This window comes from Panicum virgatum, chromosome 1K (assembly GCF_016808335.1).
Source record: "Panicum virgatum strain AP13 chromosome 1K, P.virgatum_v5, whole genome shotgun sequence".
NCBI lineage: Eukaryota > Viridiplantae > Streptophyta > Magnoliopsida > Poales > Poaceae > Panicum > Panicum virgatum.
The window spans coordinates 46,255,171-46,283,170 of NC_053136.1; the positions used below are offsets into that span (position 1 = coordinate 46,255,171).

Here is a 28,000-nt window from a genome sequence, read left to right on the forward strand (position 1 = left end):
AAAAAGAAATTTGCAAAAAGACCGATTAAATCTTCAAAATTGAAAATCACACAAAAACCCACCCAAAAATCCTAGAAAAAAGAAAAAAAATGCTCGGGGGTGCAAAAATGAGACAAGAAATCAATCTTTTGATTACTCCACGAGGTCCGGTTATAAGCCACTCCTAGCCAAATTAAAGGCAAAAAGGTCAAACAAAGTGCCACTCTCCCTCTTTCTCAAACCCTAGCTCTTTAAGACAAAAGAGAGTATCTCCAAATGAGATATAAAAAAGAGGTGGGCTGTCCACACAAGTACTCTATGTGTTTTTAGTTAATGCATTATATTTTTCTGAACATATGGTGAATGTCACAAGACAAATACTATGATCTACTATTATTTTGCACAAATAGCTCTGAAATTTAGGAAGGGTACATATTTTTGCTCTTTCCAACTAGCAAACACCAAAGATAAGCACAAGTATGTAATTTTTTTTCCACCATGGGCAGAGCCCGAATTTCATCACTAATAGCAACGAAATTACAGAGTTTAGCAGTTCAGAAAAGGAAAAGGAACAATCCTCTCTCCCATAGAGAGGCAGCCAGTTTAACTAGTCGCAACAGTATTGCTAGCATGAAAGAGGGAGGCATAGCAGCAAAGTAAACAGAAGGAAAATAGCACAAGCATGTAATATTTTGGTGTATCATATATGCCAAGTTATCATAACAAAAATAATTGCGTGCGTGCATCCAAATGCTGAACAATTAAGCTTTTTCGTCAGAGTTTCCACATTCTTCTCTTTATTAATCACCACCCTACACATTCTTCTTCGTATCACAGAAACTATAAACAAATATTAGGGGTTCCACCACACTGACCTACAGGTCATGGCGTGGCAAAGACGTGCCGGTTTTTCTAGTGATTTTACTAATCGCAGCGGCAGAAGGTTCCCCGCTGCTGCAACGAGCAGGAGCTGAGCGTGAAGGAAGGATGGAGCTCGGTAGCTTCTAGAGCTCACTAGCTTCTCGCTTTAGTTTAGTGGCCCTGCTAATTGCAATCGGGGCCAGGTGAATCGTATCGTCCGAGTGTTGCTTTCACTGTTCAGTTAAGTGTCAATTCAGGAATGTTCGTCGCAGCTACGTCCTCTCTACTTGGGAACGTTACTGCATTAGAATAGTGCCCGCCCGCGGCTGCCGCCTGCCAGAAGCCGGTCGCTGTCGAGCGAACGCCACGGGTCGACTCGACACCATCCGGGCGCGTATCTTACGGTTGCGCATTGCCTATGGGGCAGGCCAGGTTTATGCGCGGTGTCTATTTATCGCGCGCGCGGGTGCCATGCGTGCTGTCGCAGAAGGCGCCGCTGCTACTGTGCTCTGCTTCTTCCCCGGCGAGCGCGGCAGCCAGACTTCGGGGTAGCGGCTTGGGCGGCGGCAGTTGCGAGCTACAGGAGGGGGAGGGGGTGGGCGGCGAGAGGTGGTTGGTGGGGGGAGCGGCCGCCGGCGAGGTCGCCGGCGGTCGGGGTGGTGGAGGGCGGCGGCGGACCTTATGGTCCGGGGTTGCCGAGGATTGGGGCGGCGCTGGCCACCGGCAGCCTTAGAAGAGTGGGGGGGGGCAGGGAAGTCCGGCGGCGGCGGCGGGGACATCGCCGGCCGGGGTGGTGGGCGCCGACGGTCGGGCCATGTCCCGGGCGGGGCGGCTGGGGTGGTGGGCGCCGACGGCCGGGCCAGGTCCCAGGCGGGGGCGTGGCGCCGGGGGAGGACGGGGATGTGATCTCGGTTAGCGGCGGCGGGGGCGCTCGGCCTCTGCGATTGGTTGAAATCCAATCGCAGAGGGCGATGAATGGACGCCCCCGGTGTTTATGAGGTTACCACGCCACGCCAGGTGGGTCCAACACTCAAACGTGATGGGATCGCCGGTCAGCTTCCTAATCCCGGCCACTCTTACATTGTTTTGTTAAATAAACCAGGTGGAATCGTAAAGAAAATACGAAGAACCAGGCTTGTTTTCCTCGTCAGGTTAGAATATCTCGAGTCGGGTTTGTCTTCAGCGTGGCGCCGGATACCCTCATATCCATCTTCTTAGCTGGACACGGGCAAATGGGTCGGGGGAAATATATAATTCGAATGATTTGAGGCGAAGAAACGGCTCGAGCGGAGCAAAATTAAAACTGCACGGGATCCAGAGTTCATGTTCAGCAAATTTCATATCATCTACATAAAGATTCGCAACTCCACTGGCTTGGAAGATGGAATCATCCTACACGGCAACCTACTTGCGTAATTAATTTCCTAAATTTTCTTTTTTTTTTCAATCTTTTGCCGGAGCCGCTGTAAAAACCGGGGCGGTCTCCTTTGCCGTTGGTTTCGCCGGCCGACGGGCCGAGGCCGTCGTGGAAGACGATGACACGGCACGAGGCCAACCGTGTGCTGCTGCAGCGGGCTTGGGCGGTGGGTGACCAGCTTTGGCGGCGGTCACCCGTCTGACCGACCGGGCGGTGCGGGCCGCACATGACGACGACGCGGTTTGCCTCGCCACGGATCCCGCGTGACCTGCCAGTCTGCCAGCCACGCAGCGGCAGCGGCTCACTGGAAGCCGCCCAGGCCGGTGAGCAGCAGCTCGTGCGGCCGCAGCAGCGTCGGGGTGGGCACCATCAGCAGCGGCGTCGACGGCAGCGACGACGGGTAGGACATGTCGTAGTCGGTGGCAGCGTCGGCCCACGGCGCGGCGGCGGCTGCCCAGCCGGGGTCCCCCGCGGCGGCGGATCCCGGGATGAGCGGCGCGCGGCAGAGCGGGCAGGTGCGCTGGTCGTGCGCCATCCAGCGGTCGAGGCAGCCGCGGTGGAAGGCGTGGCGGCAGTTGCTGAGCCGGTGCACCTCGTCGGCGGCGCCGATGCCGCTCAGGCACACCGCGCAGTCGCCGCCCCCGCACGCCGGGGCCGCCAGCTCCTCGAACCGCACCACGGGGAGCGCCTCCTCGACGAGCACCGCGGGGACGGGCCTGAACTCCGGCCGCCGGTGCTGCAGCGGCGGCGCGGCCGCGTCGCGCCCGGTTGTTCGCTCCGCCGCCGCGGAGGGCGGCGCGGGGTAGTAGTAGTCGTTGCAGCCGAGGTCGATGAGGTCGCCGAGCCCCACGGCGTGGAAGGCCCAGAGGAGGAAGCGGTGGAGGTGGCCCAGGAGGAGGAGCGCCTGCAGCAGCGCGCGCGGGAGCAGCATCTCCGGGTACCCCACGGGGAAGCCCATCGTCGCGTCGATCTTGGTTGGAGCCGCCGGTGGGCTGCGGACCGGAGCGGAGCTCCGTGGTGGCGTGGCGGGGCGTGGTGGTGCTGCCGCGCTCGTGCGTGCGTGCGTGGAGGAGTGGAGGACTGAGCGGGGGCAGCTCGTTTATAAAGCGGCGAGCGGAGCAGCGCTGCAGGGGGAGTGCGGGGAGTAACGCGGAAGCATCGGTGACGGTCGCGGGGAGAGTCCTCCGTGGTTGGTTGGTTTGCGTGTGCGGGCGCGTTGGTCTCTTCTCTCTCTTGGGATTGGGCGAGCGGTGGTCTGGTGGGCTCGGACTCGTGCTGGAGGCTGGGGAGCTCTGCTCGGCGACCCACCGGGGGTTCTTCCGGTGACGGGCAGGGTTAAATTCCATAACTGGTCAAACCAGTCCGGACGGTTCCGGTTTGAGGCGATTTTAAACTGGATTAAATTTAAAATTTAAATTTGAATTCAAAAAATAAAAAAATTTCTAAAAAAATTTCAAGGTGCGACGAATCTAATGGTGTCAAATTTTTTCAAATATTCATTCATTTAGTATACTTTGCAGGCATTTGAAGTTAAATAAAAAAAGTGTGCATACAAAAATATACAAATACAATGTAAAATATGTTATACATTATATTAATATAAAAGTAGTAAAAAAAGGGTTGGAGGGTTCATTTAGGCTAAAAACATGTTATACAAAAATTCAAATTTTGAACAAAAATAGGTTTTTTTGTTCAACGGACCGGTTTCCACTCAAACTGGACCGGTGTACCGGTCAAACCAGTCAGCTAACTGGTGGAAACCGATTGAACTGGCGTCTATAGTTTGAAATTTGAATTTGACTGATTTTTACCGATTTCCGGTCAAACCGGACCGGTAAACCGGAACCCGGCAGCGGTTTCACCTCACCGGTCGGTAAAAAAACCCCCCGGTGACGCGACGGCGGAGGGGGAATTTTCTTTGGGCCACCCATCTCGGCGGCCTGCAATGTGATTTGCTGTGTATAGCCTGTAGTCCTACACTAATCGTCAGTGTGCTGCTATTACTTGCCCGCTATGCAAAGATTATTCCTTTTCTTACAAAAATGCAAAGATTATTCCGGGGGTGGCCCTGTCCCTGTAAGTACGTACGTACTTGTCTCAACTGTCACAGTGTCACCACATGATTTCTATACGTTGCGGGTTTTTTTTTCTGGAAACGAGGCACGTTGAGTTTGGATATTTGAAAATAATGGCGGCGGAATCTTGTTCAAAAATGTCACTTATGACCAGAGAGATTGTTTACATACAGTATAGTTGTGCAACGCAATGCTGGAGCTGTCATTTTGGTTGCGAAGCAGCGTTCCACCAGGATCTATTCTCATCTGAGTCATCTCCAGATCGGGAGAGTCCAAGTTCAACTGTTCGAGGCTGTGAGCTGTGTGGGCTGTCCTGTCGGGATTTAAAAGGGGTGGATGCTCGCAGGAAGGTTCTCCGTATTCTTTTGCTGCGCTTTGTTTGGGCGGTGGGGCCGAACGGGAGGTTGGTCCCCGGTTTGTCTCGTCTCATGTACACTCGCAGTGTCTCGTCCGCTCCAACTTGGTATGGTCCGGCTACTTGCCGAGTTGCCGTCCGGCAACTGGCTCTGGAATTACTTCCCTAGTTCCACACACGACGGTTCTACGAGAAACAGAGAATAAGGTTTTGACTCGAATTCCTCTCGTCCAAGCACATAGTAAATGCCGGCTGGTCCATGTTGAACTTCGATTAGCTAGCTTGTCTGATTTAGCGTCGTTCATAGAATCCTCCCGGACCTGTAATTTCTGTAAGTACTACTAAAGTCTCGATCAGATCTAGAACTACTGAACTTTAGACAACTAAATTTTAGTCCATACCTATTTAGATCCATAGACTAAATCTTAGGCCTTGTTTAGTTGCCTTCAAAATTCCAAAACTTTACAAAGTTCCCCATCACATCAAATATTTCAACACATGCATGAAGTATTAAATGTAGCTAAACAAAATAACCAATTACACAATTTGTCTATAATTTGCAGAACAAATCTTTTGAGCCTAATTAACCCATAACAGAATAATAATTACCAAATACAAACGAAAGTGCTATAATACTTTACACCCAAAAAAATTCGCATCTAAACAGGGCCTTAGTTGGGACGTAGAATGGAATATAGAAATATCCTTTCTTATTACCCTTGGATTATACTATTGTTGTGCCTACGTGCATATAGTGAGGGTAGTTGGTCTTTTTATAGTTCGCGGGTTACTTTAGTCCAAATTATGTGAATTTTGAGAACTAATGGACTAAACTTTAGTTGAGGTGGAACAACTTAGTCCACAATTTAGTCCACTGAATTACCTAATGGACTAAACTTGAGGTCTAAAGTTTAGGCTCCATTTGAATCCAAGTGCTAATGGGTAAAAGTGCTAAACTTTAGAAATGGTGTATTCAGATATGAGTGCTAATAGCGTGGGCTAAAATTTAGCTAAGATTTAAATTTTTAGCAAAAGTAGAAATACTAATAGGTGTAAAATTTATCACTTAACATTAACCCCCTCAACCCAACCCTTATCCATGGATACAAGTAGAGCCGGACGGTGAATTTCCTTCGTTGCCGGCGAAGATGACTACAGACTACCCATGACCATTATGGGGTCCCTAATGCCCAACAAAGCGATGCATGCCCCACGATACCACTTTCGTTGTTAGGTGCCGGCAGGAGAAGGATGGCATCTTCCCGGCGATCTGCTTGCAGCCCACATCTTGGACCGGCTAACCAATCGTTGCTAATTTCTTCTGTTGGGCATTTGCAGAGTCCCAGCGTATATATACTGCATAGCAGATGCCTTGCACTGCTGATGAGTGATGACTCGACCGTATTTGACATGCTTAACAAATGGTAGTCATTAATATTTGAATCATGTCTTCAATTGTGCGAAGCCACCACGAAGAACTCCAATATAACAATCAGCTCCTCTGTGCTTCATTTCGAAAAGAAAGAAAGAAAGAAAAAACTCGACTGAATACTTCATCCGTTCTAAATTGTAGATCATTTTGGCACAACAAAATATATAGATTTTATTACGTATCTAGATATAATATGTATCCAGGTGCATAGCAAAAGTTATATATTGGATTTACAATCTATAATTTGGAACGGATGGAGACAGTGCACACGAACTTCACGCTAATGCAAATCCTAATCTGGTCTGATGAAAGAACACCTTTATTTTGCCGTTCCCGAACGATCGTAAACATTCTGTTTCTGGGGTGTGTGAGTAGTTTGCTGATCACATCAACCAGCCGAGCATCCTGGAACAGATCGTCCAAGCAGGACACGCAAGTAGGCAACGGATTAGTGTGGTGCCTCCGCACCTTACCGAAAAGGGACGCCCACGATCAGCCACCCACCAGCAGCGCTCGTCCATCGACCGGTCGCGCGTGACTTTCCGGGTCTCCAGCTGTTGGCGAGAGACGCCACCGCACTGACGGCCGCCGGCATCACAGTACTCAGTTGCTCACCTGCGAGGCGTGGCTGCAATGCAAAAATGCAAATTAAGCTGCGGTGGGGCCGGGCTTTATGTACTTGAATCAATTTGTTAATCTGTGATATATTGGTAGCATGTTCTTCAGCTAACTCGCGCGCCAGGCCAAAACGTACGAGGTTTTTTTTCTCTAAAAAAAACGTACGAGATTTAACCTGACGACCGACGATCATCCATGCTGTTAACATGATCTTTAATTTAAAATTATTCAATGTGATGTTGTTAAGCTCTTTAATTATCTCGCATGACGCACGCCTATCTGAACGCAGAATACTTTGGCTCCTTATTACCCTCATTATAGTTCATCTGGCATGCCAAAGTAGTGATTCTTTAATCAGCTCATGCTTGTTAGTAGAACAAAAACGAAAACAAAAACAAAAACAAAAACAAAAACGGAAGCGGACAAACTATGAGGCGATTATAAGGCTGTATCGTCAATAATTCAGCTTCGTAGTAGCGAGTGAATTGTTCATGCATGTCAGGTGCGCACAATATGTTAATCCCTTTTTTATGATAAAGGCTTAATTCTAGTAAACATGCGGTACCAACTGCCAAAGTTGTTTTTTCATAAAAAATGGTATATGAGCTAATAAGAAGCGCTGATTTGCACTTTAGATTTTTTTTTAATCCTTCTCATCATGGTCTCTACTTGACCGGCAAAAAGTTTTGTATAGTCCTGTTAATGGCGACCCAACTGAGCCACGCCCTTTAATTTTGCTCTCATCATCATTCACAGACGATAAATCTAGCATATCCCAATCAAACGCCATGTGATCTTGTTCATCTATCAGATATATACGATACCGTAAAACCGCACGCTAGCGCGATCGCCACGAAACTGACATAAAGCGTGACGAAAAGGAACAGGACGACGCAAAGCAAAGCCACCGATATGATCGATCGAGCTGGCTTTCCCCGGCCCGCTCACGGACATCAATCACTAATCGAGTAATCATCCGCTTCGTTTCAAAAAAAAAGAAAAGAAATCGTCCGCTCATCATCACTGCCCTAGTAGTACGTAGCTCGTGGTCCTTTATTGGAGCTGCTTGGCATTTCAGTTTGGCAAGCAATCTGATGGCTAGATCACCTCATCACGTAACAACCAACCGCATGTTTTAATACGTTATCAGATCCCGTCGCCTTTCGCCGCCGTGGCGTAACATGCATATCCATTCCCTTTTTTTTAACACCCGCAGGGCTCGCACGCGCACGGCGCATGCGGGCCATCGATCGGCAGCTGAGGCTTTCTGACGAGGAACCCAAGCATCACCGTGCGTGACACTCTGCAGTGGCCAGCAACTAGGCATCCGCTGCAGGCTGCTGTAGCCAGTGACGATGGTGGTGGCTGCAGCTGGCGGGGATGGGTCGTGCACACTGACCGGACTGGCCGCCGCCCGCCGCCGCCGGGGCCGGGGCCGCAGCTTTGCTTTGCGACGCTTCGGCCGCTAGTCCGCGGAGGTGCGCCAGCGGAAGAGAGGTTTTGGCTCGGTTTGGAAACTGGAACTGGGTGGATGGCCTTTCGCTGTTTCGCGTGCACTTGCTTGCTGCGCGTGGGGGCAACCGTTGGCAACTGGGCATAAAAGGCTAAAAGCATGGGGGTTCGCTGGAGCCTGTGACGCGATCACGCGACCCCATATGGAAGTGGCCCGATCCAATGGGGGAAAGGGCGAAAGGCATGAAGGCGCCGCTCACAAACCAAATCATCGATCGGCCGCTCATACACGTACGTCCTTCCTATACCCTACCCGATCTGTGGAATCCGTTGGTAGATTTCTCGGTTGCCCACCCTTAGACGACGACGATCGGTCACGAGCGCGCGGTGCAGTGCACCGAACCTGAACGCGTACGCTTCGCGATCGACATATTTCCAACGAATGGTTGAACCGTTTGTTCCTGAATGGTGAATGATTGGTTCCAACGTACCACGGTGGCCTGCGGGGGGGTGCCTTGCACCGGTCTCGCAATTCGCATGCATGCACCAGCGGCAGCTACTCTTCCCACCATTCCAATAATGAGAGCTCGAAGGCAAAGCTATGTAGCTAGCACAACTAATCAGGTGAAGTGACTCGAAACCTTAAATTTTGGCCCTGCTTGTCTTTATTACTTTATGATGAGTTATTTTCCTTGGTTAAAAATAATACTTGTTGCTTTGCTGATAGTATTTGCAGGTTCATTAATTTTCTTTTTACCTCATAAAGAAAATAAAATCGTTAGGTCTACACCGCGCCCTGGGCCGCCACAAGAAAAACTATATCCGAAATCTTTTTTATTCCAGCTAAAAAGAAAGAAAAAAGAGTCAAATCACACCATCTCTATAATAAGTAAAACCCATAATGGTATAGTAAATGAAAGTGGTTAATTTTTGAATAAAAAGCCCGTACTTAGGTTCGTAACATACCTTTTTCGGAAACCTTGTTGAATTAATGGCAAGGGTAAATTGTGGCCCTTGCCACTCCCACAACGCTAAGGCTTTGCCTGGCCACATATGAACTGAGGAGAGGAGCTAGGCAAGGAGGGAGAGAGGGAGGGGAAGGAGCGAGCAAATAGTTACTCACATGTGGGTCCCTAAAATAACCCTCAACAATGTGCCGGAAGTTCGATTGTTAGAAGAGTTGTCTCCTATGCTATCACTAAGGCTCGGTTCATATGGACGGAAAAAATAGGACTAAAAATTAGTTTGATGTGCGATAATTAGCTATTATCTATGAAATTACTTTGTGTTTAATTATGATTAGTCCGTGCCAAATTCAAGCACTAAAAAAAACCCGCCCCTAGTCCAGGTTGGCTGAGCTGTAGCTCCGCCGGTGAATATGTAATGTAAAAATTAGTTAGAGGGAGTAATTACTGGTATCCCGATAGTAACTACTATTAGTAAAGTTATCTTCCCTCGTGAGGAATGTGAGTACTCTACCCTGCCTGTGATGAGTGAATTGTCAACTGTGCGGTGTGATCGTGCGCTTGGTCTTTGGATTGCAGGTACACGGGCGTCGAGTGTCGGCAGGGAGCTGCCGTGGAGGTGCTGTGACCGATGAACCGTGCGGTGGACGGCGGTGAAGGCCAGCCGGGACCGGAGCTCGTACCGGACAGCAGCTGTGGCGTCCACTCCTGGATCGAGGGCGCAAGCGGCGACGGAAGGCGGGTTTCTTGGTTTGCGCCACAAAACCAAGGAGGCGGATGGCGGTTGAAGACGCCAAGTCGTAGAGGCACGGGCGTCGGTCTCGGGACTAACGGAGACGACGGGCGTCGACGGCGTCTAGGGCCTCGCTGCGGGCGAGGAGGTGACGGGCGTCGGGCGGCGTCTAGGGCCGTCAGAAGGCCGAGGCGGGAACGGCGTCTAGGGTCACGGCGTGGAGGTGGGAATCTTCCCGCGCGTGAGGTTTTGGCGGTTTTCTCAAAACCGGACACCTACCCGGGTTTCGCGGACCCTCCAAAACCGTGGACCGGTACTTCGTCGACGTGGCGGCATCGCAGCAAAGACTTCGAGTCGAAGAAAGAAGCTCCGCCGTCGATCGAGGGTGTACAGCGGGCTGCTGCAGACCCGACCGGTCTGACCGGTCCCCTGGACCGGTCTGACCGATCTGGCCGCAGCAGCCGGGTATAAATACCCCCCACCAGCCCGTGGGTGGGTGAGTCTCTTGAGTCTTTTGTTTTCTCTAGGTTTTTCCTTCTCCCAGCCTCTGCTCTAGGTTAGGGCCAAGGACTCCAACGCATAGAGAGTTTAGATTATATCTATTCTCTTCAATCTAGTGGGTGGATGATGGGCGGATGGCTCTAGCCTTTGTATAGGTGAATTCTTCTGAGATTAATGGATGAAATTTGTTTGAGATTCACTTGTGTGTGCTGAGCATCTCGTCCTCCCCTTCTCTCTTGCGTTTTGGGTTTAATTCTCCTCTTTTGGTGTGTTTCTTGTTCGGAGGAGACCAACCCTTGAATTCGTGGTTTGATGGACTCTTTGTGACGATTCTAATCCTTCTAGCCGAGTGCTAAACCTACTGGAATCGAGAGTTCTCACGAATTGACGATTTTGTGTTCTTGAGAAAACCCCAATCCTCTATGATCTTTCCTCGATTTCTCTCGATCCGTGAATCTTTTGGATGAGATCTTTTGGGGATATGTTCACGGAGTAGTTACGAAGCTTTCCTCCAAGTTTCATCGAATTTGGACTTCGTTTACTCAAGATTTGACATTTGGAGCCTTGTTGGCGGGCTGTCTGGGTGAGACCGGTCTGACCGGTCTGAGTAACCGGTCTGACCGGTCTAGAATTTGAATTTCCAGCCCGACCGGTCTGACCGGTCTTTGCAACCGGTCCGACCGGTCACTGCAGGCCAGTTCTGGAATTCGACTCGTTTTACTTCCACGCTGCGACTTGGGTCTTTTGCTTCGAGATAGCTTGTCCATAGCTATTCTCGCTGACCTAGGTTCGAGGGCTTGCGGTGATTTTGGGACATAGGCCGACGTTTCAGATTTCGGAAGAAATTTTGATCGGCTCCCATTCACCCCCCTTTGGTCGCCAGTTTCGGTCCCTCAATTGGTATCAGAGCCTGGTTGAGGTTTTCAGTACCTTAACCGATTCGAAAACCACTTGGCGACCATGGCGAGTCTTGGTAAGATCCCGGTGTTTTCCGGCGAGGACTATGCCTATTGGAAGGTTCGCATGAGAGCCTTCTTGCAGAGCATGGGAGCCAAGGTCTGGGATATTACCAAGAACCAGCTTTACGAGGTGCTTGCTGTTCGGACCACACCTCTTCAGGTGACCCAGCACGAGGCTAACGCCAAGGCCGTCAATGCCTTGTTCGCTGGCGTTTCTCATGCGGAGTTCTCACGCGTCCAGGGTTTTGAGGAAGCCCATAAAATTTGGACGTGTCTTGAGAATTACCACGAGGGTACACCTCAGGTGAAGACCAGACAGTTCGAGACTCACCGGCGTGAGTACGAGAACTTCACACAGGAGCCGGGTGAGAGCATTGACCTGATGTTCAGTCGTTTTCAGTCGATTGTGAACAAGGTCAATGCGAAGAGATCTGCTGGTGCCCTTGAGTACATAGAGCACGAGAAGGCTCTCAAGTTGCTCTACGCACTTGACCGCTCTGTGTGGGATCTCAAGGTGAACACGATCATTGAGTCTGCAGGCTATGAGACTCTGACCGTGAACGAGCTTTTCAGCAAGCTCAAGGCCACGGAGGTGGATAACCAGACACGAGCCAAGCTCAATGGTGCCCCTCCTTCCAAGAGTGTCGCTCTTGTGACTGGCCCAGGTGGATCGAGCTCTAACGCTAAATATGCTTTTGGCTTTTCTCTTGCCTCTTTACCTTCTATTTCAGAGGAGCAGCTGGAGACGCTGGGCGACGACGACTTGTGCCTCCTCATCAGCAAGTTCCAGCGCGTCTACCACAACAGGCAGAGGAAGAAGAACCCCGGGTGCTACAACTGCGGCGATCTGAACCACTTCATCGCCGATTGCCCCAAGAAGTCCAGCGGTGGCCAGAACAACTCCTTCGACTACTACCGCCACCACGACCGCGACGAGGGAGGCTCCAACAAGGATCGTCGGCGCCACAAGCACCGCAGTCGTGACCGGGGAGGACGCTTCAACAAGGAGTCGCTCAAGAAGCGCTTCCAGTACAAGGCCAAGAAGCAGGAGAAGGCCTTTCTGGCGCAGCTCAGCGACCTCGACAAGAGCTCCGACACCGACCGCTCTTCTTCACCGACCTCCGACGACGACGACAAGAAGAAGAAGAAGCGGGACAAGGAAGCCACCGGCTTCATCGGCCTTTGCTTGGCGGCCGGTCGGCGCAAGAGCTTCTGCACCATGGCGGGCGAAGCCGATGGTGCTCGTGCGCCTTCGGGTGGACATGCTACACCGACGAACTCCGGCTCTTCTCCTGGATTCGAGAGCGATTCAGAGGTAAACTCCACGATCGACCTGCTTGATACAGAGGTTAGGGAGTTTTATGGTGCTCTCGACAACCAGAAGAGGCTGCTTAAGGAAGCAGCTAGAGAGCGTAGAAAGCTTAGGGCTGAGCTGACTTGTGCTAGGAAGAAATCTAGTGAGGATGAGTGCGCTGGCTGCATATCTCACATAAATAATCTTGTTGCTCTCCGTGCCAAGCATGATGAGAACGTCGCGAACTTAGATGTTGCTAAGACTTCGCTTTTTGACGTGTCTCACGAGCTAGCCAAGGCCAAGCATGAGCTTGAACTTGTCAAGGACGCTCCCATTGTTAGTTATGTGCTTGAATGCGATGAGTGTCCTATCTTCAAGTCTGATCTAGCTTCTTTGCAGTCCAAGTTTGCTACTATTGTTTGTGAACTAGAGGATCTTAGATCTAGGCCTGCTTTGCTTGGTGCTTGTAAGCTTTGTCCCACGCTTAGGTTGGAGCTAGAGGAGAAGAACGCTTTGATCAAGTCTTTTGGAAAGACTAAGGTCGTAGAGTCTAGCCCACCTATTGACTGCTCTGTTTGCCCTGGTTTGATTGCTGATTTAGATAATCTTGCGGTAGAGAAAACCAACTTGGAGAATGAGAACACATACCTTAGGGCGATTCTGAGTTGGGTTTCTAGCAGTGAGCCGCAATTGGGCATGATGATTAAGCAGTTCAAGCGTGGTGATGGGTTTGGGGTCGGTTACACATACACGAGGTTAGACTTTGACAGGTTGTATGGTAAGATTGGCAAGGCTACTGGAAACACTGCTAGCACGAGCACGCAACCTTCGCTTGTTGATCCCACGGATGGTGTGCTTAAAGAACCACCGAAAAGCACCTCCGCAGAAGCAGGTTTGGGTTCCAAAGCCCAATGCGCTGAGGAACCCCCTCGACACGCTCCCTGCTGCCACAGCCTAGGTTGCCCAGAAGAAAAGGGCTGCTCCTCCCCGTCCGTAGGCTAGGCCTCCACCTCCCAAGCATGAGGTGAGGTACCACTACGAGATCTGTGACAGGGAAGGTCACCTGGAGGAGTTTTGCTTCAGGAGGAAGCGGGCTGTGAGGAGAGAGCAGGAGAGATGGAATGCAGACATGTACTCTGCTCGGGTGCATGGTCCTTCTCAGCGTGGTGATAGGCAAGATGCTAGGGCGCGCCGTGTAGGTGGAGGTCAGGGAGACGGTGGTGGTTACCGTGCTCCAGCGGGTGGTCGCTTTGCCGGCCGTGCTCCTAGTCGTTTTCAGTACGGCTATGGACCACGGGACCGAGGCTTTGGAGGAGGTTTTGAGGGTCCATGCTTTCCTCGCGGTGGTGATCGTCAGCCTCGCGGTAGACGGGACAGGGGATACGCTTTGCCTGACTTTGCTTTCCCTTCTGTAGAGCATATGGCTCGTCACTGGTTTGCTTCTCACTTTGCTAACCCCAGTGTCGAGACGTTTGCTCCTCCTTTGTTGCGATGGTGATGCAGGTTGGAGGCGTAGAGAACAAGTGCTCCATGGATCTTGGTCTTATGCAGGTTTGATCAAGACTTGATGGTTCTCCAAGGCTGATGGATAGCCCATGATGGCTGTTGTATCCTCTGTACATTTGAGTTTGTCTTTTGAGTTCTTTGTACATTTTCTGCGTGTGACATGTTGTAGATTCTACATCTCTTCTTGTTTTGCTTGCTAGGTCTGTGCTTGTGCTTTGGTGGACTAGCCACTCTGTATGCTAGTTTTTATGATTTTCATTTTGTCATGACTCTTGCTAGCTCAGGGTGTGTGCTTTGTCCAGTCCCCTCATGCTTGTGTAGCTTTTGCTTCTTAGTTCTGGTTTCTAGCTCAAGTATCTCCTACATATCGTCTAGCTACATTGGTTCTTACTATTGAGTGCCTTTAGACTTTTCTAGGAATATCTTTTGTCTTGATATGTTCTAAAGTGTCTTTTGGTATACCCTTGCATGTAGCTTGACTAACACCTAATGATATGCTTGAGTTTTTGCTCTGGATCTTTGGTGTTTGTTTTTTCCTTGTGTCCTAGCTTCTCTTGTGCTAGGTATCACTTGTTGAGGAGGAGCTCTACCTCAGGTGCCGATGATGATCCGGAGTTACTGCGCCGGCTGCAGGCTCCGGCTCCTTCTGCTTTGACTACCTCAGCTCAGGAGGACGATCCAGTACCACTACTTCCACTTCGATCGTTCACCTCTACAAGAACCAGTTCGAGCAGAAGATGGATCCGCTGAGGACGCATGGGAGGTGACCTCGAGCTTGCTAGGCTCTAGGTCCAGCAGGATCTTCATCGAGGTATGTGAGCGTTTGGCTTGTACGTTTTCCTCTCAGGATGGACTTGTGGTTTTTTAATTGTTGCCTTTTCCATGGTACTCAGTTGGATCCATTTGGTCTAGTCCTGTGTGTCTTTGAACCGTTGTATTTGCTGAATTCTTCAGTTGCTTAGCTTTTGGCTTTTCTTTGTCTTTCTCTTAAGTTTTAGCTTGGTTAGTTGCATTGTGCATATGCATTGTACATGTTTGCATTTTGCATTGTCTCACTTGCACTAGCATTCTTGTATACATTGCTATGATCTTCTAATGCCTGCTAGTGTGAGTTGATAAACTTGATCATGTATAGCTTGCTCCACTGTGTATATGACATCATCTGAGTTAAGCTATTTTGTTTTGAAAATCTGAAAACATGATCACCCTGTCTTGGCTACTAGCATGTTAGGGCGTGTTGATATGCTTTGCTATCTTATTCATGCTAGTGTAGCTTTTCGTTCAGCAATTCATATTTGAAATGATCTAAATCTGATAAAATTGCTTGAACTGTTCTTGAAATGGATTGAAAAGATCCATGTGGGATTGCTTGTCGCACTGATCGAGCTTTCGGGACGGCTCACTTTGCACTTGTGAGAACCCGGGCAAGACTGTGCATGACTGAAACGAATGCTTTAAGCTTCTGATTGTCCTTTGGCATAGGCTTGGTCTCGTTGCTAAGTAAAGCATGACAAGCTTTTAACCCCTGGCATTAAGAATTGATTGCTATAAATTTGATTGAAAAATGAATGTTGGCAACTTGTTTTGGCTGGTTTGGCTCACTTGTATGAGTTTGAGTAGCACTGCTTTTCATTTCCTACTTGTTGGTGCTAGATCATGGGTGATGTTTTTATTTCTCCTAAACTGAACTTGCCTAGCTCTAGATTGATTTGATATACCCTGTTGAGCTAGATGCGGGTCCTGTTTATGGATGCACACGTGCTTGAGACTAGATGTTGCTCATATCTTTGTATCCCTGAATGCTTTCACTTACACCTCCTACATCGCATTCATTGTATAGCATCTGTTCAGGGGGAGTCTCAGCTTCAGGGGGAGCTTTAGGTCTTTTTAGGCTTGATGTGTGCATATGCCAACAAGGGGGAGAATGTTGAGAGAAGTGATCGAACAAGGGGGAGACTTGTTTGATTTTTTGAAAAACTTGTTGTGCACAGGGCTTTGAGAGTGCATCATTTTAGGAGAGTTGCACTTGTCAGAGGGAAAAATTTTGCTTGGGGAGTTTCTGCTGCTCCTGGTTTTCCTCGTCTTCCATCTGCTTCTTGCATGACTGCGTCGAGCGTTACCTCTGTCTTTGAGGAGTCATGTTTTAGCTTTTGATCGATTGCGTCGAGTCTTTGCCCTTGTCTTAGGGGATCGATTTTGCTTGAGTAAGTAACTGTTCTTGCCGTTTTGAGCCTTTTGTCACTTGCTTGTGTTTCTTTGTTCTTTTCTAGTTTCACTTCTCTTCGTTCGTTTGTGGTGTGTTGACAATGCACTCATCAAGGGGGAGATTGAGGAATGTGAGTACTCTACCCTGCCTGTGATGAGTGAATTGTCAACTGTGCGGTGTGATCGTACGCTTGGTCTTTGGATTGCAGGTACACGGGCGTCGAGTGTCGGCGGGGAGCTGCCGTGGAGGTGCTGTGACCGATGGACCGTGCGGTGGACGGCGGTGAAGGGCAGCCGGGACTGGAGCTCGTACCGGGCGGCAGCTGTGGCGTCCACTCCTGGATCGAGGGCGCAAGCGGCGACGGAAGGCGGGTTTCTTGGTTTGCGCCACAAAACCAAGGAGGCGGACGGCGGTTGAAGACGCCAAGTCGTGGAGGCACGGGCGTCGGTCTCGGGACTGACGGAGGCGACGGGCGTCGACGACGTCTAGGGCCTCGCTGCGGGTGAGGAGGTGACGGGCGTCGGGCGGCGTCTAGGGCCGTCAGAAGGCCGAGGCGGGAACGACGTCTAGGGTCACGGCGTGGAGGCGGGAATCTTCCCGCGCGTGAGGTTTTGGCGGTTTTCTCAAAACCGGCCACCTACTCGGGTTTCGCGGACCCTCCAAAACCGCGGACCGGTACTTCGTCGATGTGGCGGCATCGCAGCAAAGACTTCGAGTCGAAGAAAGAAGCTCCGCCGTCGATCGAGGTTGTATAGCGGGCTGCTGCAGACCCGACCGGTCTGACCGGTCCCCTAGACCGGTCTGACCGGTCTGGCCATAGCAGCCGGGTATAAATACCCCCCACCAGCCCGTGGGTGGGTGAGTCTCTTGAGTCTTTTGTTTTCTCTGAGTTTTTCCTTCTCCCAGCCTCTGCTCTAGGTTAGGACCAAGGACTCCAACACAAAGAGAGTTTAGATTATAGCTATTCTCTTCAATCTAGTGGGTGGATGATGGGCGGATGGCTCTAGCCTTTGTATAGGTGAATTCTTTTGAGATTAATGGATGAAATTTGTTTGAGATTCACTTGTGTGTGCTGAGCATCTCGTCCTCCTCTTCTCTCTTGCGTTTTGGGTTTAATTCTCCTCTTTTGGTGTGTTTCTTGTTCAGAGGAGACCAACCCTTAAATTCGTGGTTTGATGGACTCTTTGTGACGATTCTAATCCTTCTAGCCGAGTGCTAAACCTACTGGAATCGAGAGTTCTCACGAATTGGCGATTTTGTGTTCTTGAGAAAACCCCAATCCTCTATGATCTTTTCTCGATTTCTCTCGATCCGTGAATCTTTTGGGTGAGTTCTTTTGGGGATATGTTCACGGGGTAGTTACGAAGTTTTCCTCCAAGTTTCATCGAATTTGAACTTCGTTTACTCAAGATTTGACATTTGGAGCCTTGTTGGCGGGCTGTTTGGGTGAGACCGGTCTGACCGATCCAAGTAACCGGTCTGACCGGTCTGGAATTTGAATTTCTAGCCCGACCGGTCTGACCGGTCTGTGCAACCGGTCTGACCGGTCACTGCAGGCCAGTTCTGGAATTCGACTCGTTTTACTTCCGCGCTGCGACCTGGGTCTTTTGCTTCGAGATAGCTTGTCCATAGCTATTCTCGCTGACTTAGATTCGAGTGCTTGCGGTGATTTTGGGACATAAACCGACGATTCAGATTTCGAAAGAAACTTTAATCGGCTCCCATTCACCCCTCTTGTCGCCAGTTTGGGTACCTCACCTCGTCATCGAATCGACAAGGCAACAAGTGCGAGTCCCAGGTGGATCGTGCATGCGTCCGGGGCATCAACGACCAGTGTGCAGTGGATCGGATATGTCCATCGTTCACTAATGAAGCACGAGGTGCACGAGTCCACGACGTGTGGCTGTTGACTTCTTGTCATATGCGGCGACAGGATCTGACGATCTGTGGTTCCAAAGTTCCAAGAATAATATTGAGACAACGTTGCCGTATCATCCGCAGATCGGCCTGCCGGAGTTGGGCCGTCCCTCTCACCAGGCACGACTCCGTCGCAAACCGCAAGCACGAGTGCACGACTTGTGTGGACTGGACGGACGGGAACACCAGCGAACGTCACAGACTCATCGAGCGCAGGCTGCACTGCAGACGCGTCATGGAGATTGGACTTATTAAGCGACACCAGATACACGTTTGAGCTAGAATGTTCTGAGAAATACATTTACGGGCTTTTATTTTAACCAGAACTCACGAAGGCATCGCGGAGTCGTACCTAATCTGAAGAATTTCTGAATAGCGCTCACTTCCTCGATCCATGTCATTAAGGATCTGCTTGATTGGATGTCAAATGTAGGCATACTAAAATAGGGAAAAATCCATTTTTCGACTATAAACTATTGCGATCGTCCGATTTTTCAATTACAAAAACGGACATCCTACACCCTCAACTCTTCGAAACCGTGCAGATTACCCCCTTGAGCCGAAACCACCCGGTTTTGGTCCGCGTCACCCGTCCAATGTGGCACCTCTCCTCTCTCTTTCTCTCACAGACAAGTGGGCCATCCAACTCTCTTTTCTTCTCCTGGCCATATCCACGGCACAACGATGGTCACGGCAGCCACGCCGGCGTCGATCCCCGGCCCCACAGCCATCACCTGCCGCCGACGCTGCCACCTGCGCCTGTCGTTGCCTTGCCGCCGCTGCGTCCTCCCCGGCGCTCCTCTCTTTCTTCTTCTTCGTCTTCTTTTTCTTCTTCTTCTTCTTCCGGTAGCCTGCCCGGACAGCACGACCCTCGGCCAAATTCGGCTTCCCCCTCCATGATTCCTAAATCCACCGCAGGAGCAGCTCCCCCACCTTCGCACCTCCCTCCTCGGCCTCTCCAACAGGGGTTTCATCTCCGCCCAGCTCGGGAATCGAGCTCTCCCGAGCCGCCATGGCCGCCGGCCACTCCAGATCCACCCACCATGGAACTTCATCGTCCGGCCACCGTTTCCTTCGTCCAAAGGCTCACATCAGACCTAGGTGAGCCCCCAAAGATCATGCTCTCCACGTTCACCTTGTTTTCAGAGTCGTTTCCACGCCTCGCCACCGGCTGACGCCACCTCCACGCCGCCGGCCATGGTCGGCCACTCCTCTTCAAGCACATCACCCATAGCTGAGCTCGCCTCGTCTCATAGGTCGTGTAGGGTCGGCTCCTCGCCGCCGCGCCGGCGTCGCCCCCTGCGTCGATGTCGGCAACAGCACAGCACCCCAGCGGCGGGGCCTCTACGGCGAGCACGGCGACACGCAGCATCCCTCGCAGCATCCCTCAGTGGCGGCGCCCTCTGCGTCAAGGACGGCAGCGGCGCAGCACCCCCCTGCGGCGAGCACGAGTAGGCAGACGGGGTGTGCTGGCCTTTCAATTGGGCAACGTGGCTGTTGACTGGGCTAGCTTGTCCACGTTGGACGGATGACGTGGCTAAAAACCGGGGTGGATTTGGTTTAGGGGGGTATTTTGCACGGTTTTGATAGTTGGAGGGTGTATGATGTCTGGTTTTGGAGTTTAAGGTTGAAAATCGGACGATTGCGATAGTTAAGGATTGAAAAATGGACTATTCCCCCTAAAATATGGACAATAGCAAAATATGGGCATGCCAATCTTTTTTTACCAAACCTTAGCAAGTTCAATAATAATATTTGATTAGGTGTACTACTTTAAAATTTTCAAACAAACTAGTATCAAAATTTGTAGTCCTATCCACATTTTGATATGTTACAATTTGGAAGCGAATCAATTAGACTTTAATTAAATGATAAAAGGGACGACAAAAAAAGGGTGCTATGAGCCGGAGACCTCGCTGGAGGCATTGTGGCGTACCGTGTCCTAGTTTCTTTGACTGCTGCTGCCTGCTAGCAAAGCAGCGTTCCTTCCATAAACACACCGCATGGATGCCTGTACAGCATCGATCTGATCATTTGACGGGCAGTCGTGATCAAAACTCAGAAGTCCAGTCATCAAAAAATAAAAACTCAGAAGTCCAGGAGGCTTACGCGTTGGCGTCCGGGCTCCCCAGGCCTGATTCAGCCCAGCTCAACAGACCCAGTAGCCCTTTTCGAGCCTCCTGCCCGCTGATGCAAGTCCGAAATTTTTAACTGGATCCGGCCCAATCTCGTCGGCTAGCTTTGCTGTTCTGTGCTGTTTTTGGTCCGGTCACGCACGCTGTGGCCTGCCTAATCGTGGCGGGTCATGGTCTCATGGATGCCCAATCCTAGAGTAATACTTTTGGGCCCGTCACGGACTTCAAACTTGTAAGCTACTTTTGCCTTTGTATTCATGGTCCGACATTAACCTAGCCCAGCTCGTTCAGGAGGAAGATGCTGTACCAGAATCTCACAGAATTGAAATCCGGTGAATTCACCCTGCTGGTCAGTAACAAATGTTTTGCAGCAATTGGAATCTCGGATTTTGTTCCAGTGATGAAATGACGAAAGAACTGATCAAACTTGAACGGAGAATCAAACCAAATCTAGAATAGCTTTTCCAGTACCTACCGTTCCGGAAGTGTAGACTTCAAACTGATTGGGTCCTCGCCAAGCGTAGCCGATGATTGTGCTGTGGTGTCTCCTGCGGACCTTCTCATCTACGTCGCGAACTTGGCCCTTGGAATTTGTCACACGGTGTCAGCTCCTTCTTTCACGTTATATAAGCGGGACGCTGACACGGTCACACTGGCATCGCCCTCACCATCAGCACCAACCAATCCCCGCATCCACTCCCTGAGTTTGATTTTTTGACCACGGAGCAAGAGGTGGCACGCATCAACATTTACCGGATCCACCACACTGCCAACTGAAGCGGCAACGCACGAGCATTTCTCGGTCCTCATCAGTTCTCACCAACGGACCAAGGAGGCAGACCGCAACTCTCCCAGGCCCAGGAGGATCCACGAGTCGACCTGGTATGCGTCGTGATAGTGACATGGAAAATTTCACGGAGCGAGCCAATGGGTCGCAAGTCCAAGCGCAATTTTGAAAAGGAACCAAGGCACCATGGGGACTACGGACTACTAGTCGTCAAAGAAAGCGACCGGAGTGGGAGGAATTCCTAGCGCCCCGCCTACAGAAATGAAAAATAATATCGCGAACCGCCGCGCGGGTCTGGTCAAGGAGCGCCCCGGCCGGGCAATGGGTCCCGACGAACGCAAGCCGCCGCCCACGCTTGACGATTCCGCCGCTCGCGACAACAGCCGAACACACACCCAGGTGACTGGTGCGGCGGCAGCCTCTCCCTCGCCGGCTCGCCGCTCGCGGGTATATCAATCTCCCCCAGCAAAACCAGCGTCAGCTTGCAACTTGCTTAGCCACCACCACCCACCCGGGCCCCGGTGCGCGCGTGCCGCGCCTATCCACAGCGCGCTGGCCATGGCGAGGCCGCCGCGGCTGCTGCCTGCGATGCTCCTCCTGCTGCGCCTGAGCGCGCTCCCCGCCCCCGCGCGGTCCCAGAACGCGACCGCGCCGGCGTCCGTCGAGGGGTTCAACTGCTCCGCGAACCGGGCGTACCCGTGCCAGGCGTACGCGCTCTACCGCGCCGGCTTCGCGAGCGTGCCGCTCGACTTCGCCGCCATCGGCGACCTCTTCGGCGTCAGCCGCTTCATGGTCGCGCACGCCAACAACCTCTCCACCGCCGCCGCGCCGGCGAGCGGGCAGCCGCTGCTCGTGCCGCTCCAGTGCGGCTGCCCCTCCGGGTCGCCCAACGCCTACGCCCCCACGCAGTACCAGATCACCCCGGGGGACACCTACTGGATCATCTCCACCACCAAGCTGCAGAACCTCACGCAGTACCAGGCGGTGGAGCGCGTCAACCCGTCGCTCGTGCCCACCAACCTCGACGTCGGCGTCATGGTCACGTTCCCCGTCTTCTGCCAGTGCCCGGCCGCCGCCGACAACGCCACCGCGCTCGTCACCTACGTCATGCAGCCGGGCGACACCTACGCGTCCGTCGCCGCCGCCTTCGCCGTCGACGCCCGCTCCCTCGTCTCCCTCAACGGGCCCGAGGCGAGGGCGGGGCTGTTCGCGGAGATACTAGTGCCGCTCCGCCGCCCGGTGTCTGACTTTTTGCCCCCAATCGTACGCGCCAACAACGCCTCGGCGACGCCGGCTTCCCCGCCGCCGTCTGCTTCCCCCAACGCGACGGTCGTGAGCAACGACCGGGACGGGGTGGTCACCGGGCTGGCCGTCGGGCTGGGCGTCGTCGGCGCGCTCTGGCTGCTGCAGATGCTGCTGCTGGTCTGCCTGTGTAGACGGCTCAAAGCCAAGGGACGACGAGGGGACGCGGTGGTGAGCGGCGACGGCGTCGAGGGCGGCAGGGTCGCCAAGAGCTCGTCCGGCGGCGGCGACGGCGGGGAGAGGTTCCTGGTCAGCGACATATCGGAGTGGCTGGACAAGTACAGGGTGTTCAAGGTCGAGGAGCTGGAGCGCGGCACGGGGGGATTCGACGACGCGCACCTCATCAACGGCAGCGTGTACAAGGCCAACATCGACGGCGAGGTGTTCGCCGTGAAGAAGATGAAGTGGGACGCCTGCGAGGAGCTCAAGATCCTGCAGAAGGTGCGGCCTCTTTCTTCCCCAATTGAATCGCTCGCCCCAGTCCCGTCACAACTCGGAATTGAAAATTGCTGCCGAATTAAATTGCTTCTCACTAACAGAATAACCCAAAATTGCGAAGGCTCGCTGGTCTTGATTATTGATTTGGCCGTTGGAAATTTCGTTTCTTACTGCGACAGTATGGTTAATGAACGGCATGGAGTATATCTGTTTGTTTTCACCAGGAGATTAAACAAAAGAACGCACTTCTCTAAACAAAACAAACGCACACACTTGTATAATTCTATCCGTTCCAAATGCAATGGTCGCAGTGGTTTTTTTTAACACAATGATCGCAGTGGTTAATTAAGCGGACTAGCAACAGCCAACAGAACTAGTGGAAGTAGCGATGTAGCAGTATTTTATACCCACTCATGTTTGTGCCAGAGTACCCTTTTTGCGATCCGGCTTGTCTGCCGTGCTGAAGCAAAGTCAGCAAAAGGTACAGTAAATCGTGTCTGTGTGAACAGTAGCCTACCGTTAGTTACTGTAGTGGAGGTACTGTGCCGATCTCACTGTTCACAGATTTACTGTACCATGCTCTCTGTAGCACACCCAAGGCCTTACAAAAAGGGCAATCGGGATTCACTGACTTGCTGAAGGCAAGTCAGTGAATTACTGTAGCGGTAACTTTTGATTCATTCCCGGCCGTTCATTTGCGGATGGATGGATGAGATCCAGTGCTACAGAGAGCATGGTACAGTAAATCTGTGAACAGTGAGATCGGCACAGTACCTCCACTACAGTAACTAACGGTAGGCTACTGTTCACACAGACACGATTTACTGTACCTTTTGCTGACTTTGCTTCAGCACGGCAGACAAGCCGGATCGTGGGTCATTATAGTTTGGAATCTTGCTACTGACATTGACATCAACTAGTGCGGGGGCATCTCTATGGGTTGGTTCATCTCGCTTTCGCTTGACTGAAGACATAGGCAATTATCGATGCTAGTGGGTTCAGGAACTAGCACATTTGACTGAAGATCTGTCGCTGTGTGAGTGAGACTGCCATCAGATGCAAGACCGTTCAGCAGGGCAGCACATGGCAGTCGCATCGCAGCAATGGGTGGCACGAGCCTTGGAAGAGCACAAGGATATCCAGCCATCGATCAGTCAACCACTTGATAGAATACTTGTTTTAATTTTTGATCCCCTTCACTTTCTAGTGGTTATGAACTTGCCCTGGATCCTAGTAATCAACCTGCGAACCATCGACGTATCGTGTGGGGACGTAGGTACTATGCCGTGTGAATTGGGATGGTAGCGACCGCCGAGAGTGCGTGCATCTCGATCACCTCTGTGTCACGAGGACGACCTAGCCAAATGCTATAGATGGCCCGTCACCTCATAAAGTCACCAGCCACCCGCTAGGCCACTAGTCTAGTGCATTGCGTTCCGTTGGCGAAAATGCCTGTTTGTTTCCGGCCCGATCACATGCGCAACTATATGTTGCCACGTACCTACACGGCTACGGCATCGCTACACGAGTCTTCACACCATGATGTATTTTTTTGAAGAAGTCGCACCATGATGTATGAGGTTGAACTGCTCGCCGTTTATCTACAACGCCTGCTGTCCTGAGCCCGGCATTGACTGGGTCGTTGAATTTCTTCGCAACAGCATCACCTACTCGTCAACCCACGATGGATGGATGTCTTGTATATGACACGATGACGACGGACATTTCTGAAAACATTTTGCGGTAGTAGCTGCAGACAAGGCATCATGGTTTTGATATCTGCAGCATTTGTAAACAAAACTGCGTGCTTGGTGCGGCAGGTGAACCACAGCAACCTGGTGAAGCTGGAGGGGTTCTGCATCAACTCGGCGACGGGCGACTGCTTCCTGGTGTACGAGTACGTGGAGAACGGGTCGCTGGACCTGTGGCTGCTGGACCGCGACCGCGCGCGGCGCCTGGACTGGCGCGCGCGCCTCCACATCGCGCTGGACCTCGCCCACGGCCTGCAGTACATCCACGAGCACACCTGGCCGCGCGTGGTGCACAAGGACATCAAGAGCAGCAACGTCCTCCTGGACGCCCGCCTGCGCGCCAAGATCGCCAACTTCGGCCTCGCCAAGACGGGCCACAACGCCGTCACCACCCGCATCGTCGGCACGCAGGGGTACATCGCGCCCGAGTACCTCGCCGACGGCCTCGTCACCACCAAGATGGACGTCTTCGCCTACGGCGTCGTCCTCCTCGAGCTGGTGTCCGGGCGCGAGGCCGCGGACGAGGCCGGCGAGCCGCTGTGGGCGGACGCCGAGGACAGGGTGTTCCGGGGCCGGGACGAGAGGCTGGAGGCCCGCGTCGCGGCGTGGATGGACCCGGCGCTCACCGACCAGACGTGCCCGCCGGGGAGCGTGGCCAGCGTCGTGAGCGTCGCCAGGGCGTGCCTGCACAGGGACCCCTCCAAGCGCCCCAGCATGGTGGACGTGGCCTACACGCTGTCCAAGGCGGACGAGCACTTCGGCGACTACTCCGGCGAGAGCGTGTCCGTTGACGGCAGTGGCGAAATCGCCGCCCGGTGAACGACGAACCATCTTTGGTTTGGATAGTACAGAACTCAGCAGCAGCAGTACTAGTTCTTAGCCATCAGTTCGCGCTGTAAATGATAAGGTCTAGCGAGCGGGTGATAAGTGAGCGCATCGAGTAATAACGCCGGCATTATGACCGGCTGCGAGGTCCCGTGAGGTGAGATCGACGGCTTGGGATGTAATCTTGTTGAAGCTTAGCTATTACGCAGACGAGGATCAATCCGTGAGTAGCAATAGAAGTTTCAACTAGCAATTTGTTGCTTGGTGTATGGTGCCAGATGTTTACTAGATTTTTTTACTAGAGATTTTATTAGATCTTGCTTAGTACCGTGCTCTAAAAAAAATCTTGGTTATATTTTTTGAGATCACACAGTACAACTCTGACACTCACAACGTATGCACACTCATATCCATATGAACACACATACGCAAATCATACTCCTATGAGCATCTTCGAAGACTGAGCCGGCAAATTTTCGAAATTGATGAAGTCACCACAGGGCACAGGCGCTTGCTGTCGGCGGGAACATCGTCTACCACTGAATGCACAACGCCGTTAAATCCCACAATATTCGCTCCCATGGGGAGTCGAACTCAGGATCTCTTATGCTACCGAGGCTCTTGTAACCAGTAGGCTACGGACCTTTTAGCAAAAAAAAAATTCTTGGCCAGTACAGACGATGATGTTTGTGAAGCGAACATCGTTCGCAGGCCGTTTAGCCCAGTTCCTTCAAAGAAGCTAGCTAGCCCCAAAATCGCACAGCCCAACGAGTCCAGCAATGCCAGCGGCCCGGTCCGGTATAAATTTTAGGATTTTTTTCATTTTTGTATTTAAAAAAAAATTAAAATTTTAAAAATATATGCCGGTTTCGAAAAATTTCAAAACTATACCCCTGTCGGCCCTTGCCTGGGCGACAGGGGACTGTCGCCCTCTGGCTGGGCGACAGGACATAAATGTAAAAAAACATTTAGGTCCTGGCACCCGGGACGCATTAAACAGCGAATTTGTAAAATCGATATAAAATTGTAGAAAAATCGTAAAAATACAAACTCAACTGTTCTGGATTTTATGAAACAAGATCTACAACTTTTGTTATATAAAGTTTTTCATTTGATCAATGTATCTTGCTCTATTTTAAATACTAGTTTAATGCACTTTTATTTAAATCTCAAGATCCATCCTTTGGATGCAGGTCACCTTTGGCTAGAGTGTTTCATATGGTGACCATAGGCTTGTACAAAATTGGTAGATCCAGAAAACATTTCTAGAATAAGTTTTAAAATTAAATCTTGCAATATGTCTAGTTTAAATGGGTTATTTATCCATGCTGCTATACTGAGTTTTAGAAGCCAGTACCATTATTTTATTTTCTAAGAGCTATAAAAAAAGTTTGGTAAATTTTAGATAAGCACAACTAGACCAAATGAATTATGACTAAGTTAAATGCACTAAATCAAGAAAAATAGTTCTTGTACCTAGAAAAATTTGAAATAATTCATTTGGTCTAGTTGTGCTTATCTAAAATTTACCAAACTTTTTTTGTAGCTCTTAGGAAATAAAATAATGGTACTGTAAAAATTATGGCTTCTAAAACTCAGTATAGCAGCATGGATAAATAACTCATTTAAACTAGATATATTGCAAGATTTAATTTAAAAACTTATTCTAGAAATGTTTCTGGGCCTACCAATTTTGTACAAGCCTATCCTTACTATATGCAACACTCTCGCCAAAGATGACATGCATCCAAAGGATACATCTTGAGATTTAAATAAAAGTGTATTAAACTAGTATTTAAAATAGAGCAAGATACATTGATCAAATGAAAAACTTTATATAACAAAAGTTGTAGATCTTGTTTCATAGAATCCAGAACAGTTGAGTTTGTATTTTTCCGATTTTTCTAAAATTTTATATCTATTTTACAAGTTCACTATTTAATGCGCCCCGAGCGCCAGGACCTAAATGTATTTTTTTTTTTACATTTAGGACCTGTCGCCCAGCCAGAGGGCGACAGGCCCCCTGTCGCCCAGGCAAGGGGCGACAGGGGTATAGTTTTGAAATTTTTCGAAACCGCCATATATTTTTGAAATTTTAATTTTTTTTAAATACAAAAATGAAAAAAATCCTAAATTTTACCCATCTTAAATTCTTTGCGAAATCTTACAGATAAGGGCCCTCTTTGTTTCAATCTAGAGATCCTAGATCGCGTAATCCGAGAAAAAAATCTCGCATGCATGGAGTGCTAAATGAAATCTATTTGCAAAATCTTTTTAGAGATGGATATAATCTTTCGCGATGAATTTAATGACAGTAATTAATTGATGATTTGCTACAGTGATGCTACAGTAACTATCCTCTAATCACGCAGTCAAAGGTCTCATTAGATTCTTCAGAGTTCCTAGCGCGGGGTTGTAGAGTTAGTTTTATAAACTGACTTTGTTTAACATCGTAATTAGCAGTCAAAGTTTTCTAGTACACACTAGTACAA

The 28,000-nt window shown here is 50.7% G+C and overlaps 2 protein-coding genes across 2 annotated transcripts; one reads left to right on the forward strand and one right to left on the reverse strand.

Annotated features, from left to right (window-relative positions):
* Positions 1–2,137: 2,137 nt before the first annotated feature.
* LOC120712642 (brassinosteroid-responsive RING protein 1-like) lies at positions 2,138–3,341 on the reverse strand. Its single transcript, XM_039998484.1, has one exon. It carries the CDS (start codon positions 3,213–3,215, stop codon positions 2,559–2,561), a length of 657 nt encoding a protein of 218 aa, XP_039854418.1. The 5' UTR covers positions 3,216–3,341; the 3' UTR covers positions 2,138–2,558.
* Positions 3,342–21,491: 18,150 nt separating this feature from the next.
* Positions 21,492–25,823, forward strand: LOC120712652 (serine/threonine receptor-like kinase NFP). Its single transcript, XM_039998495.1, has 2 exons — positions 21,492–22,935; positions 24,753–25,823. Exons 1-2 carry the CDS (start codon positions 21,514–21,516, stop codon positions 25,500–25,502), a joined length of 2,172 nt encoding a protein of 723 aa, XP_039854429.1. The 5' UTR covers positions 21,492–21,513; the 3' UTR covers positions 25,503–25,823.
* Positions 25,824–28,000: the final 2,177 nt, after the last annotated feature.

Coding starts and splice junctions, on each gene's coding strand:
- LOC120712642 (XM_039998484.1), bottom strand. CDS start 3,215: ATGGGCTTCCCCGTGGGGTACCCGGAGATGCTGCTCCCGCGCGCGCTG.
- LOC120712652 (XM_039998495.1), top strand. CDS start 21,514: ATGGGTCCCGACGAACGCAAGCCGCCGCCCACGCTTGACGATTCCGCC. Junction 22,936..24,752: donor AGCTCAAGATCCTGCAGAAG/GTGCGGCCTCTT, acceptor TTGGTGCGGCAG/GTGAACCACAGCAACCTGGT.